Below are 17156 nucleotides of genomic sequence, written 5' to 3'. Positions count from 1 at the left end.
AAATGATCGGTTTGAGACTCGGTATCGGATCGGGATCAAAATTAATTATCGGCTCAGTAGAGAGGATTCCAATAAGACATCGAACTCATAAGGCAGATTATTTAGACGCTCTACTTAGACGCCGATTACGTCACCTCACTTTTAGCGTACTAAGCTAACGCAGTTAGCCTCAGGCCGCTCAACCCGCTGGCGCGCCAGCTAACGTCTCCCTCCGCGTACCGAATTCGGTTAAACCGTCCCCGACGAGCACGAATTTACATTTACATCATTTAGCAGACGCCGTTATACAAAGCGACTTACATTACAGTGGCCTTGCTCAAGGGCCCAACAACAGAAACCTGGCAGTGGCGGGGCTTGGACCGGCAACCTTCGGATTACTAGTCCTGTGCCTTAACCACTAGGCTACGGCTTGCACCTTTATACAGATTAAAATCAATGAGAGTTTATCTCCATTAGAAAGGAACTGCGCATTTCATTCGTCCGTCATGTTTGTAGTTTTTAATGTGAGAAAAGTCGTGCCGCACTGAATTCTGGGATTGCCTTCAGCGCTGAGGGAGCGTCGGACGCTCCCCCGTCTCAGAATTGCGGCGCCTCAGTAGGAGCATTTTAAGGCACCTACGAATGTAGACACGCCCTCTACGTAGAGAGATCACTAGGTTTTCGGACAGACCCGCCCGAACCTCTTACCGATGTGGTCCCGTCGTCCATTCCCATCTCACTGCTGATCCCGCTGACGTTACTGCCCGACCTCCTGAGAGCGACGCAGAGACAGAGTGAGAGGACGAGAAAGGGCAAACACTTAGGTCCGGCGCACGTTCACATAACACCAGTCCAAACACGGGGGAGGAAGGAAGGATTACGAACACGACACGAGCACACGACGACAGGAAGTGATAAAGGACCTGTGGTATTTGGGGTCGGCCGGGACCGTGATGAACTCCTGGACGTCCTGGCACGCATCGAAAAACTCGTTCTCCTCGTCGTCGCTGGCGTCACCCTTCGCCGAGGCCGAGCCTGCGTTAATAAATAAACAGAACACGTTCTAATGCACAATTACTGCTTATTAACTGAAGCTTACGGTTCCTGTTTCTATTGGCCCGGCTGTGCCTGAGGGAGAACAGGGGGGGAATCAGCTCACTGTGGTTGCACCATCGACTCAGACTGTTCGGTCAAGGGGTCAGAAGAGGCGGCGGAAGGATACAAAAAGAGTAGTGTGTTTCTACACGCGTGTTCATACTCACCGACACACCCACTCGACTCACTGACTCATCCGACTCACTCCCCATCACTTCACTAACTCAACTCAGTCAAGTCGACTCATTCGATTCACTAACACATTCAACTCACTGTCTGATTCGACTCACTCCACATGACTCCACTAACTCAACCCAGTACACTTGACTCATTCGATTCACTAACTTATTCGACTCACTGACCCGTTTGACTCACTAACTCACTCAACTCACTGACTCGTTTGCCTTACAAACTCATTCAAGTTCCTGATTCATTCGACTCACAAACTCATTCGACTCATTGACTCATTAGAGTTACTGGCTCATTCGCCTCACTAAATCATTCGACTCACTGACTTACTTGACTCACTCACACGACTCACTTGCTCATTTGACTTATTCACTCACTCCACATGACTCCACTAACTCAACTCAGTACACTTGACTCATTCGATTCACAAGCTCACTCGACGCACTCACTCGACTTATTCACACACTCCAAATGATAACAGTCCACTGGCCTCATTCTATTCACTGAGTCATTTGACTCATGAGCTCATTCGACTCACTAATTCATTCGACTTATTAGTTTATTCGATTCACTGACTTATTCGACTAACTCACACGACTCATTTGACTTATTCACTCACTCCACATGACTCCACTAACTCAACTCAAGTCCACTCGACTCTTTATATTCACTAACTTAATGAGTTAGTTCGACTCACTGACTCGTTCGACTCACTGACTCACTCCACATGACTCCACTAACTCAACTCAAGTCCACTCGACTCATTAGATTCACTAACTTAATGAGTTAGTTCGACTCACTGACTCGTTCGACTCACTGACTCACTCCACATGACTCCACTAACTCAACTCAAGTCCACTCGACTCATTAGATTCACTAACTTAATGAGTTAGTTCGATTCACTGACTCGTTCGACTCACTGACTCACTCCACATGACTCCACTAACTCAACTCAAGTCCACTCGACTCATTAGATTCACTAACTTAATGAGTTAGTTCGACTCACTGACTCGTTCGACTCACTGACTCACTCCACATGACTCCCAGCATAATTTGGGGAATTAGGACAAGACTAAAGTACCTGGAGAAAACCTACACAGAACCGGAAAGAACCTGACAAACTCCATATCATACCACCTACTATGTGACCTTCGCCCTCAACAGAATAAACAGTGGAGCTATTCGAGGCAAAATGCAAAATCATGCAGCGCCACAGAAGCTGCATTTGTCCACATGCTGGACAGGCTGGACTTTGGACCTTCTCAAGGGTCAGATGTGTCATTTATTCAGTTATTTATCCTTCATCAAACACAGGTCATAAACAGTTCCTGATGAATCTAGTGGCTGAAAGCTGCTCTATAAACATGTTAGATGTTTAAACTCATTACTGCTCTTTTTCCTGACCCTGGTGTGTGTATTGATCAGTAAACAGCGCCGAGTGGAACGTGTACACGCTTATCTGTGCTTCTGCATGATGCACAACTGCTGAAGATCAATAAACTAAGAGCCTCTATAGGACCGTTCTGATCTGCACTTTTTACCTCCAGTCCTGCAGACGTGCTCAGGTGGCACAGCGGTTTAATACGCTAGCCCAACACCGCTGAGATTCGAACCCAGACATGACTGGCCACGTCTGCGTCCGTGATCGTAAGTGTGTCTGCGCACCTTTGCTATCCGCTGCTGGGTTGCTGGACGAGGCGGGCAGGACGGTAGCTCCTCTGAAAGCCCTCTCCAGATGGTTGTGCTGCTTTGCTAGCTGCTCCAGGGTCTCCTCCAGTCGAACCCGCTGCTCCCTCTCGGCCTGCAGAGCTTTCTGCCAGCGCTTACTGTGAGCCTGAGCCAAGGCCAGGAAGTCACGGCACGCCTAAAGACATCATAACATTTTAAAAATTAAATCCTAGAATTTACACTATAAAGTCACATTTTAAAAAATAAATCCTAAAATACACAATATATGTATAATATTTCTTTTAAGAATCCCAAAATTTACATTATAAAGTCATAAAATTTTTACAAATAATTCCTAGAATTTACACTATAAAATTGTAATATTTAAAAAATAAATCCTAGAATTTATACCGTCATAATATATAAAAAAAAATAATTCCTAAAATTCCTAAAACACTAGTCATAATATTTTTAAAAATAAATTCAAAGAATTCGCACTATAAAGTCCAAATATAAAAAATAAAATAAAAAAAAAACTAGAATTTACACTAAAAAGTTATAATATTTTTAAAAAATAAATCCTAGAAATTACAGAATAAAGTCGTAATATTTTTTAAAAAATGATCCTAGAATTTACACAATAAAGTCACAGTATTTTTTTTAAATAAATCCTAGAATTTACACTAAAAATTATATATTTTTTAAAAATAAATCCTAGAATTAACATTATAAAGTCATAATATTTTTTTAAAAATTTAAAATAATTTCTAGGATTTACTCCAATTTACACCATAAAGTCATAATATTAAAAAAAAATTCCTAAAAGGTTCACTATAAAGTCATAATTAAAAAAAAATAAATCCTAGTATTTACACAAAAAAGTTATAAATAAAAATAAAAATTATTCCTAAAATGTACACTAGTCATAATTAAAAAAAAATTCTAAGAATTTACATTATGAAGTCTTAATATTTTTTAAAAGATGTCTTAGAAATTACACTAAAAACTCCTAGAATTTTACTGTAAAGTAAACGTATAAATTTACATTATAAAGTCAAAAGTAATATTAAAAATAATAACTATAAAATGCTAATATTTGTAATAAATGAAACCTAAGCTCATGGTCAGGCGTCCACATACTTTTGGCTATTCCGTTCCGAGTACAACAGCGGTGGTTAGCGTGAGCGTGTGTTAGTGATCTTACGTTGATCATGGCGTTGGAGGTGATGCGGAACAGCGTGGCTCTTTCTGTCACCTGCCGGATTTTATCGCCGTTCTCTCCACCCAGTTTAATGCTCTCCAGCTCGGACAAGGACCTGAGAGAAACCACACAGCATCAGGTAGGGGTGCAGATTTGGCCAGTTCCTTTAAACCGATAGCTGCCATCGGGCTCTGCTGTCTGGTCGCGGCGCTACATGAGTGACGAATGAATTGCGGAGGTTACGGTACTTGATTAGTAATCAGAAGGTTGCCAGTTTAAGCCCCACCACCACCAAGTTGCCACTGTTGGACCCCTGAGCAAGGCTCTTAACCCTCAATTGTTTAAATTGCATTCAATAATAATGTATTTACAGGGCAGTGGTAGCTCAGTGGTTAAGGTACTGGACTAGAGAACAGAAGGTCTACATGGGCGTGGCGCTGACCTTTGCAGGGCGGAGCCGTGTTTGGCGATCAGGTCGTTGCAGGTGCTGAGATCCTCCACTTTGCTTCCCAGAGTTCTCAGCGTGGACTGCACCTCCGAATTCCGAGTCCCGAGTCCCTGTCCCGCAGTGGGCGGCGAGGTGGAACACTCGTCCCCGGAGTCGTCTGTGTAGAGAGAGAGAGAGAGAGAGTCGAAGCTAAGAGACTTGAATTAGCGGCGGGTTTACTGGCGTATTTCAGCGCGACTGACCCGACTCGGCGTGCATGCGGACGGCCTTCGCCTTGGCCAGCTCCAACGCCGTGATCCAGCGCTGGCGCTCCACCTCCGAGCTGGCCTTCAGGTGGTACGTCTGCGCGCCCCCGTTGGAGATCACGAAGTTGCAGGAGTCCTCCACGGCGATGTTGGCTGTGGCCAGGTTTATCGTGCCGCGACACGTGTGTCCCATCTCCGCCTGGGTCCTGAACGGAAGAGGGGAGAGAACCGAACGTGGACAGCTTTAAACACACTGATTAACTCCTGTCCACTCCTCGGTGTCCACGTGTTCAAGTCTGGAATTATCCAGGGGTGTGCAAACTTTTGCACAACGCATACACACTCACCGAGCACTTTATCAGGTTCTCCCATCTGGTTCACACGTTCTTCATTATTTATTAAGCTGCACCTACCATACGGACGACCTTCGTATGTAAACAACTACTGAACATCATTTTATTTCAAGAATAAATTCATAATATTTTTGTTTAAAATAGAATCCTACAATTAAAACAAAAAAATCATAATATTTAAAAAATATATAAAATCTTACAATATACACAACAGTCTGTATATTTTTTGAGATAAATTCTAGAATTTGCAGAATTAATTCATAATATTGAAAAAAAAATTTATATTAGAATTTGCACAACAGAATTATATTTTTAAAATTAAATCAGTGAATTTATAGAATGAAGTCCTAATATTTCCTAATAAATCATAAATTGTACAGTAGTCATAATATTTAAAAAAAATAAATCCTAGAATTTGCAGAATAAAGTTTAATATAATTTAATATTATATTATTTAAAATAAATCCAATTAAAATCATTTAATTTATAGAATAAGTCTTAATTTTTTTTAAAATAAAATCATAATTTATAGAATAGTTTGAATTTTTAAAAAATAAAATCATATAATTTGTAGAATAGTATAACATTTTTCAAATAAATCATAAAATTAATCCTAATATTTTTAAAATAAATTATAGAATTTATAGACTAGTTCTAATATTTTCAAAATTAAATTATAGAATTTATAGAATAAAGTCTTAAATTTTTTTAAATGAAATAATAAATTGTACACAATAGGGTCATAATATTTTTTTAAATAAATCCTAAACTTTGCAGGATAAAGTTATAATATTATTAAAAATAAATCCTAGAAATGCAAGAGCAAACATTTTTAAAATGTAACCATAGAATTTATAGAATAAAATCTTAATCTTTAAATCTTTTTTTTATCCTAGAATGGACACAATAAAGTCATAGAATAAAATTAAACTATTTTAAAAATAAACGTATAATTCATTGTCTGACAGTGAGGTCGTAATACTGAAGGCTTTAAATTGCAAAATATATTGAAATAATTTGGATCTTTTTTCTACTATATTTAAAATGCTTTGTGGATGAAGCAACATTTATTTATTCAGAATAAAGTGGCAACATCTTACAAATGAAGTGATATTTATAATAAAGCAGAATATTTATAATTACATGAATGAATGTAAAATCCTTCGAGGATAAATTTGTTCGCCCTGTGTACAAAATAAACTCCATAAATCCAGTTTGGTGAGTCTGCTATGGAAAACAAACAGATGATATTTCACAGAACTCTGACCTCACCCTCCACCAAAAGCTGACTGTGAGTCAGGCCTTATTATATTAGCACCAGTATTACTGAATACCCACAGTCATGGTCCAAACACAGATCCAGAAAAGCAGATGCTGCTACAGGAACATCTGGATGTGACTTTCTGGTGATACCTTTAGACATTTGGTTGATGTTTAACCGAGTGAAACGTGATGAGGCTGTACCGGGTCAGACACCAGCGTTCTCACCTGTAATAGGACAGCAGGCCGTTGCTGAGGACGAACCACCTCCGCTGGTAGCCTTTAATATAATTAGTCCATTTGAAGAGCCAGCCTTTATAAGTGTCTCCCGCCGCCGGAGCGGCCGCTTTCGGCTCCGTCATCTCCACACCCCGAGGCTTCACCGAGGCCTACCGGGACCTGGCAAAATATAGACATGTTCTACTTAACGACGCAGTTCGTTTAGATGTGGCTAACACGTGCTTCCTCTGAAACCTGGGCTCCTCTGTTCCTACATTAACAGGGTTAGTTCGACCTCCCTCATAAACTAGGTACAAGGAAACTGTGTCATGTACTTAAAATCAAACGGTCTGGAGGGTCCAACGACTTCTAAACAGAACACAGACAATACTGTCCACAGTCAAGCAAGCTGCACATCCTTCATGGGCTTTAGAAGCCAAGAGCAGCACATTAAAGCTCGACTAGGAAAGCAGGAACAGTCAGTACTGACTCTCACACTATTGCTCTTGTACATTAGACCACACCACCAGTCATTGATTATTGCCACCCCATAATAATTACCTGTTGGCACTACGCTGTACTCTGGATACTACACTTACATACTAGCTAGTACAGAAGTGTAGTATAGTGCGCTGTACTCTGAATACTACACTTACATACTAGCTAGTACAGAAGTGTAGTATAGTGCGCTGTACTCTGGATACTACACTTACATACTAGCTAGTACAGAAGTGTAGTATAGTGCGCTGTACTCTGAATACTACACTTACATACTAGCTAGTACAGAAGTGTAGTATAGTGCGCTGTACTCTGAATACTACACTTACATACTAGCTAGTACAGAAGTGTAGAATAGTGCGCTGTACTCTGGATACTACACTTACATACTAGCTAGTACAGAAGTGTAGTATAGTGCGCTGTACTCTGAATACTACACTTACATACTAGCTAGTACAGAAGTGTAGTATAGTGCGCTGTACTCTGAATACTACACTTACATACTAGCTAGTACAGAAGTGTAGAATAGTGCGCTGTACTCTGGATACTACACTTACATACTAGCTAGTACAGAAGTGTAGTATAGTGCGCTGTACTCTGAATACTACACTTACATACTAGCTAGTACAGAAGTGTAGTATAGTGCGCTGTACTCTGAATACTACACTTACATACTAGCTAGTACAGAAGTGTAGAATAGTGCGCTGTACTCTGGATACTACACTTACATACTAGCTAGTACAGAAGTGTAGTATAGTGCGCTGTACTCTGAATACTACACTTACATACTAGCTAGTACAGAAGTGTAGAATAGTGCGCTGTACTCTGGATACTACACTTACATACTAGCTAGTACAGAAGTGTAGTATAGTGCGCCGTACTCTGAATACTACACTTACATACTAGCTAGTACAGAAGTGTAGTATAGTGCGCCGTACTCTGAATACTACACTTACATACTAGCTAGTACAGAAGTGTAGTATAGTGCGCCGTACTCTGAATACTACACTTACATACTAGCTAGTACAGAAGTGTAGTATAGTGCGCCGTACTCTGAATACTACACTTACATACTAGCTAGTACAGAAGTGTAGTATAGTGCGCCGTACTCTGAATACTACACTTACATACTAGCTAGTACAGAAGTGTAGTATAGTGCGCTGTACTCTGAATACTACACTTACATACTAGCTAGTACAGAAGTGTAGTATAGTGCGCCGTACTCTGAATACTACACTTACATACTAGCTAGTACAGAAGTGTAGTATAGTGCGCTGTACTCTGAATACTACACTTACATACTAGCTAGTACAGAAGTGTAGTATAGTGCGCCGTACTCTGGATACTACACTTACATACTAGCTAGTACAGAAGTGTAGTATAGTGCGCCGTACTCTGGATACTACACTTACATACTAGCTAGTACAGAAGTGTAGAATAGTGCGCCGTACTCTGAATACTACACTTACATACTAGCTAGTACAGAAGTGTAGAATAGTGCGCTGTACTCTGAATACTACACTTACATACTAGCTAGTACAGAAGTGTAGTATAGTGCGCCGTACTCTGAATACTACACTTACATACTAGCTAGTACAGAAGTGTAGTATAGTGCGCTGTACTCTGAATACTACACTTACATACTAGCTAGTACAGAAGTGTAGTATAGTGCGCTGTACTCTGAATACTACACTTACATACTAGCTAGTACAGAAGTGTAGTATAGTGCGCTGTACTCTGAATACTACACTTACATACTAGCTAGTACAGAAGTGTAGTATAGTGCGCTGTACTCTGAATACTACACTTACATACTAGCTAGTACAGAAGTGTAGTATAGTGCGCTGTACTCTGAATACTACACTTACATACTAGCTAGTACAGAAGTGTAGTATAGTGCGCTGTACTCTGAATACTACACTTACATACTAGCTAGTACAGAAGTGTAGTATAGTGCGCTGTACTCTGAATACTACACTTACATACTAGCTAGTACAGAAGTGTAGTATAGTGCTCTGTACTCTGAATACTACACTTACATACTAGCTAGTACAGAAGTGTAGTATAGTGCTCTGTACTCTGAATACTACACTTACATACTAGCTAGTACAGAAGTGTAGAATAGTGCGCTGTACTCTGAATACTACACTTACATACTAGCTAGTACAGAAAGTGTAGTATAGTGCGCTGTACTCTGAATACTACACTTACATACTAGCTAGTACAGAAGTGTAGTATAGTGCGCTGTACTCTGAATACTACACTTACATACTAGCTAGTACAGAAGTGTAGTATAGTGCGCTGTACTCTGAATACTACACTTACATACTAGCTAGTACAGAAGTGTAGTATAGTGCGCTGTACTCTGAATACTACACTTACATACTAGCTAGTACAGAAGTGTAGTATAGTGCGCTGTACTCTGAATACTACACTTACATACTAGCTAGTACAGAAGTGTAGTATAGTGCGCTGTACTCTGAATACTACACTTACATACTAGCTAGTACAGAAGTGTAGTATAGTGCTCTGTACTCTGAATACTACACTTACATACTAGCTAGTACAGAAGTGTAGAATAGTGCGCTGTACTCTGAATACTACACTTACATACTAGCTAGTACAGAAGTGTAGTATAGTGCGCTGTACTCTGAATACTACACTTACATACTAGCTAGTACAGAAGTGTAGTATAGTGCGCTGTACTCTGAATACTACACTTACATACTAGCTAGTACAGAAGTGTAGTATAGTGCGCTGTACTCTGAATACTACACTTACATACTAGCTAGTACAGAAGTGTAGTATAGTGCGCTGTACTCTGAATACTACACTTACATACTAGCTAGTACAGAAGTGTAGAATAGTGCGCTGTACTCTGAATACTACACTTACATACTAGCTAGTACAGAAGTGTAGTATAGTAAGCTGTACTCTGAATACTACACTTACATACTAGCTAGTACAGAAGTGTAGTATAGTAAGCTGTACTCTGTATACTACACTTACATACTAGCTAGTACAGAAGTGTAGTATAGTGCGCTGTACTCTGAATACTACACTTACATACTAGCTAGTACAGAAGTGTAGTATAGTGCGCTGTACTCTGAATACTACACTTACATACTAGCTAGTACAGAAGTGTAGTATAGTGCGCTGTACTCTGGAATACTACACTTACATACTAGCTAGTACAGAAGTGTAGAATAGTGCGCTGTACTCTGAATACTACACTTACATACTAGCTAGTACAGAAGTGTAGTATAGTGCGCTGTACTCTGAATACTACACTTACATACTAGCTAGTACAGAAGTGTAGTATAGTGCGCTGTACTCTGGATACTACACTTACATACTAGCTAGTACAGAAGTGTAGTATAGTGCGCTGTACTCTGAATACTACACTTACATACTAGCTAGTACAGAAGTGTAGTATAGTGCGCTGTACTCTGATACTACACTTACATACTAGCTAGTACAGAAGTGTAGTATAGTGCGCTGTACTCTGAATACTACACTTACATACTAGCTAGTACAGAAGTGTAGTATAGTGCGCTGTACTCTGAATACTACACTTACATACTAGCTAGTACAGAAGTGTAGTATAGTGCGCTGTACTCTGAATACTACACTTACATACTAGCTAGTACAGAAGTGTAGTATAGTGCGCTGTACTCTGAATACTACACTTACATACTAGCTAGTACAGAAGTGTAGTATAGTGCGCTGTACTCTGAATACTACACTTACATACTAGCTAGTACAGAAGTGTAGTATAGTGCGCTGTACTCTGAATACTACACTTACATACTAGCTAGTACAGAAGTGTAGTATAGTGCGCTGTACTCTGAATACTACACTTACATACTAGCTAGTACAGAAGTGTAGAATAGTGCGCTGTACTCTGAATACTACACTTACATACTAGCTAGTACAGAAGTGTAGTATAGTGCGCTGTACTCTGAATACTACACTTACATACTAGCTAGTACAGAAGTGTAGTATAGTGCGCTGTACTCTGAATACTACACTTACATACTAGCTAGTACAGAAGTGTAGTATAGTGCGCTGTACTCTGAATACTACACTTACATACTAGCTAGTACAGAAGTGTAGTATAGTGCGCTGTACTCTGAATACTACACTTACATACTAGCTAGTACAGAAGTGTAGTATAGTGCGCTGTACTCTGAATACTACACTTACATACTAGCTAGTACAGAAGTGTAGTATAGTGCGCTGTACTCTGAATACTACACTTACATACTAGCTAGTACAGAAGTGTAGTATAGTGCGCTGTACTCTGATACTACACTTACATACTAGCTAGTACAGAAGTGTAGTATAGTGCGCTGTACTCTGAATACTACACTTACATACTAGCTAGTACAGAAGTGTAGTATAGTGCGCTGTACTCTGAATACTACACTTACATACTAGCTAGTACAGAAGTGTAGTATAGTGCGCTGTACTCTGAATACTACACTTACATACTAGCTAGTACAGAAGTGTAGTATAGTGCGCTGTACTCTGAATACTACACTTACATACTAGCTAGTACAGAAGTGTAGAATAGTGCGCTGTACTCTGAATACTACACTTACATACTAGCTAGTACAGAAGTGTAGTATAGTGCGCTGTACTCTGAATACTACACTTACATACTAGCTAGTTACAGAAGTGTAGTATAGTTGCGCTGTACTCTGTATACTACACTTACATACTAGCTAGTACAGAAGTGTAGTATAGTGCGCTGTACTCTGAATACTACACTTACATACTAGCTAGTACAGAAGTGTAGTATAGTGCGCTGTACTCTGAATACTACACTTACATACTAGCTAGTACAGAAGTGTAGAATAGTGCGCTGTACTCTGAATACTACACTTACATACTAGCTAGTACAGAAGTGTAGTATAGTGCGCTGTACTCTGAATACTACACTTACATACTAGCTAGTACAGAAGTGTAGTATAGTGCGCTGTACTCTGAATACTACACTTACATACTAGCTAGTACAGAAGTGTAGTATAGTGCGCTGTACTCTGAATACTACACTTACATACTAGCTAGTACAGAAGTGTAGTATAGTGCGCTGTACTCTGAATACTACACTTACATACTAGCTAGTACAGAAGTGTAGTATAGTGCGCTGTACTCTGAATACTACACTTACATACTAGCTAGTACAGAAGTGTAGTATAGTGCGCTGTACTCTGAATACTACACTTACATACTAGCTAGTACAGAAGTGTAGTATAGTGCGCTGTACTCTGAATACTACACTTACATACTAGCTAGTACAGAAGTGTAGTATAGTGCGCTGTACTCTGAATACTACACTTACATACTAGCTAGTACAGAAGTGTAGTATAGTGCGCTGTACTCTGAATACTACACTTACATACTAGCTAGTACAGAAGTGTAGTATAGTGCGCTGTACTCTGAATACTACACTTACATACTAGCTAGTACAGAAGTGTAGTATAGTGCGCTGTACTCTGAATACTACACTTACATACTAGCTAGTACAGAAGTGTAGAATAGTGCGCTGTACTCTGAATACTACACTTACATACTAGCTAGTACAGAAGTGTAGTATAGTGCACTGTACTCTGAATACTACACTTACATACTAGCTAGTACAGAAGTGTAGTATAGTGCGCTGTACTCTGAATACTACACTTACATACTAGCTAGTACAGAAGTGTAGTATAGTGCGCTGTACTCTGAATACTACACTTACATACTAGCTAGTACAGAAGTGTAGTATAGTGCGCTGTACTCTGAATACTACACTTACATACTAGCTAGTACAGAAGTGTAGAATAGTGCGCTGTACTCTGAATACTACACTTACATACTAGCTAGTACAGAAGTGTAGTATAGTGCTCTGTACTCTGAATACTACACTTACATACTAGCTAGTACAGAAGTGTAGTATAGTAAGCTGTACTCTGTATACTACACTTACATACTAGCTAGTACAGAAGTGTAGTATAGTGCGCTGTACTCTGAATACTACACTTACATACTAGCTAGTACAGAAGTGTAGTATAGTGCGCTGTACTCTGAATACTACACTTACATACTAGCTAGTACAGAAGTGTAGTATAGTGCGCTGTACTCTGAATACTACACTTACATACTAGCTAGTACAGAAGTGTAGTATAGTGCGCTGTACTCTGAATACTACACTTACATACTAGCTAGTACAGAAGTGTAGTATAGTGCGCTGTACTCTGAATACTACACTTACATACTAGCTAGTACAGAAGTGTAGAATAGTGCTCTGTACTCTGAATACTACACTTACATACTAGCTAGTACAGAAGTGTAGTATAGTGCACTGTACTCTGAATACTACACTTACATACTAGCTAGTACAGAAGTGTAGTATAGTGCTCTGTACTCTGAATACTACACTTACATACTAGCTAGTACAGAAGTGTAGAATAGTGCGCTGTACTCTGAATACTACACTTACATACTAGCTAGTACAGAAGTGTAGTATAGTGCTCTGTACTCTGAATACTACACTTACATACTAGCTAGTACAGAAGTGTAGTATAGTGCTCTGTACTCTGAATACTACACTTACATACTAGCTAGTACAAAAGTGTAGTATAGTGCGCTGTACTCTGAATACTACACTTACATACTAGCTAGTACAGAAGTGTAGTATAGTGCGCTGTACTCTGAATACTACACTTACATACTAGCTAGTACAGAAGTGTAGTATAGTGCGCTGTACTCTGTATACTACACTTACATACTAGCTAGTACAGAAGTGTAGTATAGTGCTCTGTACTCTGTATACTACACTTACATACTAGCTAGTACAGAAGTGTAGTATAGTGCTCTGTACTCTGAATACTACACTTACATACTAGCTAGTACAGAAGTGTAGTATAGTGCTCTGTACTCTGAATACTACACTTACATACTAGCTAGTACAGAAGTGTAGTATAGTGCTCTGTACTCTGAATACTACACTTACATACTAGCTAGTACAGAAGTGTAGTATAGTGCGCTGTACTCTGAATACTACACTTACATACTAGCTAGTACAGAAGTGTAGTATAGTGCGCTGTACTCTGAATACTACACTTACATACTAGCTAGTACAGAAGTGTAGTATAGTGCGCTGTACTCTGAATACTACACTTACATACTAGCTAGTACAGAAGTGTAGTATAGTGCGCTGTACTCTGAATACTACACTTACATACTAGCTAGTACAGAAGTGTAGTATAGTGCGCTGTACTCTGAATACTACACTTACATACTAGCTAGTACAGAAGTGTAGTATAGTGCGCTGTACTCTGAATACTACACTTACATACTAGCTAGTACAGAAGTGTAGTATAGTGCGCTGTACTCTGAATACTACACTTACATACTAGCTAGTACAGAAGTGTAGTATAGTGCGCTGTACTCTGAATACTACACTTACATACTAGCTAGTACAGAAGTGTAGTATAGTGCGCTGTACTCTGAAATACTACACTTACATACTAGCTAGTACAGAAGTGTAGTATAGTGCGCTGTACTCTGTATACTACACTTACATACTAGCTAGTACAGAAGTGTAGTATAGTGCGCTGTACTCTGAAATACTACACTTACATACTAGCTAGTACAGAAGTGTAGAATAGTGCGCTGTACTCTGAATACTACACTTACATACTAGCTAGTACAGAAGTGTAGTATAGTGCGCTGTACTCTGAATACTACACTTACATACTAGCTAGTACAGAAGTGTAGTATAGTGCGCTGTACTCTGTATACTACACTTACATAACTAGCTAGTACAGAAGTGTAGTATAGTGCTCTGTACTCTGTATACTACACTTACATACTAGCTAGTACAGAAGTGTAGTATAGCGCTCTGTACTCTGAATACTACACTTACATACTAGCTAGTACAGAAGTGTAGTATAGCGCGCTGTACTCTGAATACTACACTTACATACTAGCTAGTACAGAAGTGTAGTATAGCGCGCTGTACTCTGAATACTACACTTACATACTAGCTAGTACAGAAGTGTAGTATAGTGCGCTGTACTCTGAATACTACACTTACATACTAGCTAGTACAGAAGTGTAGTATAGTGCGCTGTACTCTGAATACTACACTTACATACTAGCTAGTACAGAAGTGTAGTATAGTGCGCTGTACTCTGAATACTACACTTACATACTAGCTAGTACAGAAGTGTAGTATAGTGCGCTGTACTCTGAATACTACACTTACATACTAGCTAGTACAGAAGTGTAGTATAGTGCGCTGTACTCTGAATACTACACTTACATACTAGCTAGTACAGAAGTGTAGTATAGTGCGCTGTACTCTGTATACTACACTTACATACTAGCTAGTACAGAAGTGTAGTATAGCGCTCTGTACTCTGAATACTACACTTACATACTAGCTAGTACAGAAGTGTAGTATAGTGCGCTGTACTCTGAATACTACACTTACATACTAGCTAGTACAGAAGTGTAGTATAGCGCGCTGTACTCTGAATACTACACTTACATACTAGCTAGTACAGAAGTGTAGTATAGTGCTCTGTACTCTGTATACTACACTTACATACTAGCTAGTACAGAAGTGTAGTATAGTGCGCTGTACTCTGAATACTACACTTACATACTAGCTAGTACAGAAGTGTAGTATAGTGCTCTGTACTCTGTATACTACACTTACATACTAGCTAGTACAGAAGTGTAGTATAGTGCTCTGTACTCTGAATACTACACTTACATACTAGCTAGTACAGAAGTGTAGTATAGTGCTCTGTACTCTGAATACTACACTTACATACTAGCTAGTACAGAAGTGTAGTATAGTGCGCTGTACTCTGAATACTACACTTACATACTAGCTAGTACAGAAGTGTAGTATAGTGCGCTGTACTCTGAATACTACACTTACATACTAGCTAGTTACAGAAGTGTAGTATAGTGCGCTGTACTCTGAATACTACACTTACATACTAGCTAGTACAGAAGTGTAGTTATAGTGCGCTGTACTCTGAATACTACACTTACATACTAGCTAGTACAGAAGTGTAGTATAGTGCGCTGTACTCTGAATACTACACTTACATACTAGCTAGTACAGAAGTGTAGTATAGTGCGCTGTACTCTGAATACTACACTTACATACTAGCTAGTACAGAAGTGTAGTATAGTGCGCTGTACTCTGAATACTACACTTACTTACTAGCTAGTACAGAAGTGTAGTATAGTGCGCTGTACTCTGAATACTACACTTACATACTAGCTAGTACAGAAGTGTAGTATAGTGCGCTGTACTCTGAATACTACACTTACATACTAGCTAGTACAGAAGTGTTAGTATAGTGCGCTGTACTCTGAATACTACACTTACATACTAGCTAGTACAGAAGTGTAGTATAGTGCGCTGTACTCTGAATACTACACTTACATACTAGCTAGTACAGAAGTGTAGTATAGTGCGCTGTACTCTGAATACTACACTTACATACTAGCTAGTACAGAAGTGTAGTAATAGTGCGCTGTACTCTGTATACTACACTTACATACTAGCTAGTACAGAAGTGTAGTATAGTGCGCTGTACTCTGAATACTACACTTACATACTAGCTAGTACAGAAGTGTAGTATAGTGCGCTGTACTCTGAATACTACACTTACATACTAGCTAGTACAGAAGTGTAGTATAGTGGCGCTGTACTCTGAATACTACACTTACATACTAGCTAGTACAGAAGTGTAGTATAGTGCGCTGTACTCTGAATACTACACTTACATACTAGCTAGTACAGAAGTGTAGTATAGTGCGCTGTACTCTGAATACTACAACTTACATACTAGCTAGTACAGAAGTGTAGTATAGTCGCGCTGAACTCTGAATACTACACTTACATACTAGCTAGTACAGAAGTGTAGTATAGTGCGCTGTACTCTGAATACTACACTTACATACTAGCTAGTACAGAAGTGTAGTAT

At 39.4% G+C, this 17156-nt stretch overlaps 1 protein-coding gene across 5 annotated transcripts in view; it reads right to left on the bottom strand.

Moving 5' to 3' along the window:
* The window catches only part of osbp (oxysterol binding protein), a 44582-nt gene that overhangs the window by 20212 nt on the left and 7214 nt on the right, over window positions 1-17156 (bottom strand). For 3 of the 5 annotated variants that reach the window (XM_063009076.1, XM_063009078.1, XM_063009079.1), the window contains exons 2-8: window positions 6667-6837; window positions 4823-5031; window positions 4575-4737; window positions 4136-4247; window positions 2929-3127; window positions 903-1014; window positions 688-751 (exon numbers count right to left, since the gene is read on the bottom strand). In XM_063009076.1, the coding sequence (XP_062865146.1) occupies window positions 688-751; window positions 903-1014; window positions 2929-3127; window positions 4136-4247; window positions 4575-4737; window positions 4823-5031; window positions 6667-6800 (993 nt within the window). In that variant the 5' untranslated portion in view covers window positions 6801-6837. Of the gene's footprint in view, window positions 1-687; window positions 752-902; window positions 1015-2928; window positions 3128-4135; window positions 4248-4574; window positions 4738-4822; window positions 5032-5172; window positions 5246-6666; window positions 6838-17156 lie in introns of those variants that run through there. The other 2 variants (XM_063009077.1, XM_063009080.1) reach the window with 2 other exon arrangements.

Source organism: Trichomycterus rosablanca, chromosome 14 (assembly GCF_030014385.1).
Source record: "Trichomycterus rosablanca isolate fTriRos1 chromosome 14, fTriRos1.hap1, whole genome shotgun sequence".
NCBI classification, from domain to species: Eukaryota; Metazoa; Chordata; class Actinopteri; order Siluriformes; family Trichomycteridae; genus Trichomycterus; species Trichomycterus rosablanca.
The sequence above is the reverse complement of the archived record's forward strand: the minus strand, read 5'-3'. Positions and strand labels throughout refer to the sequence as shown.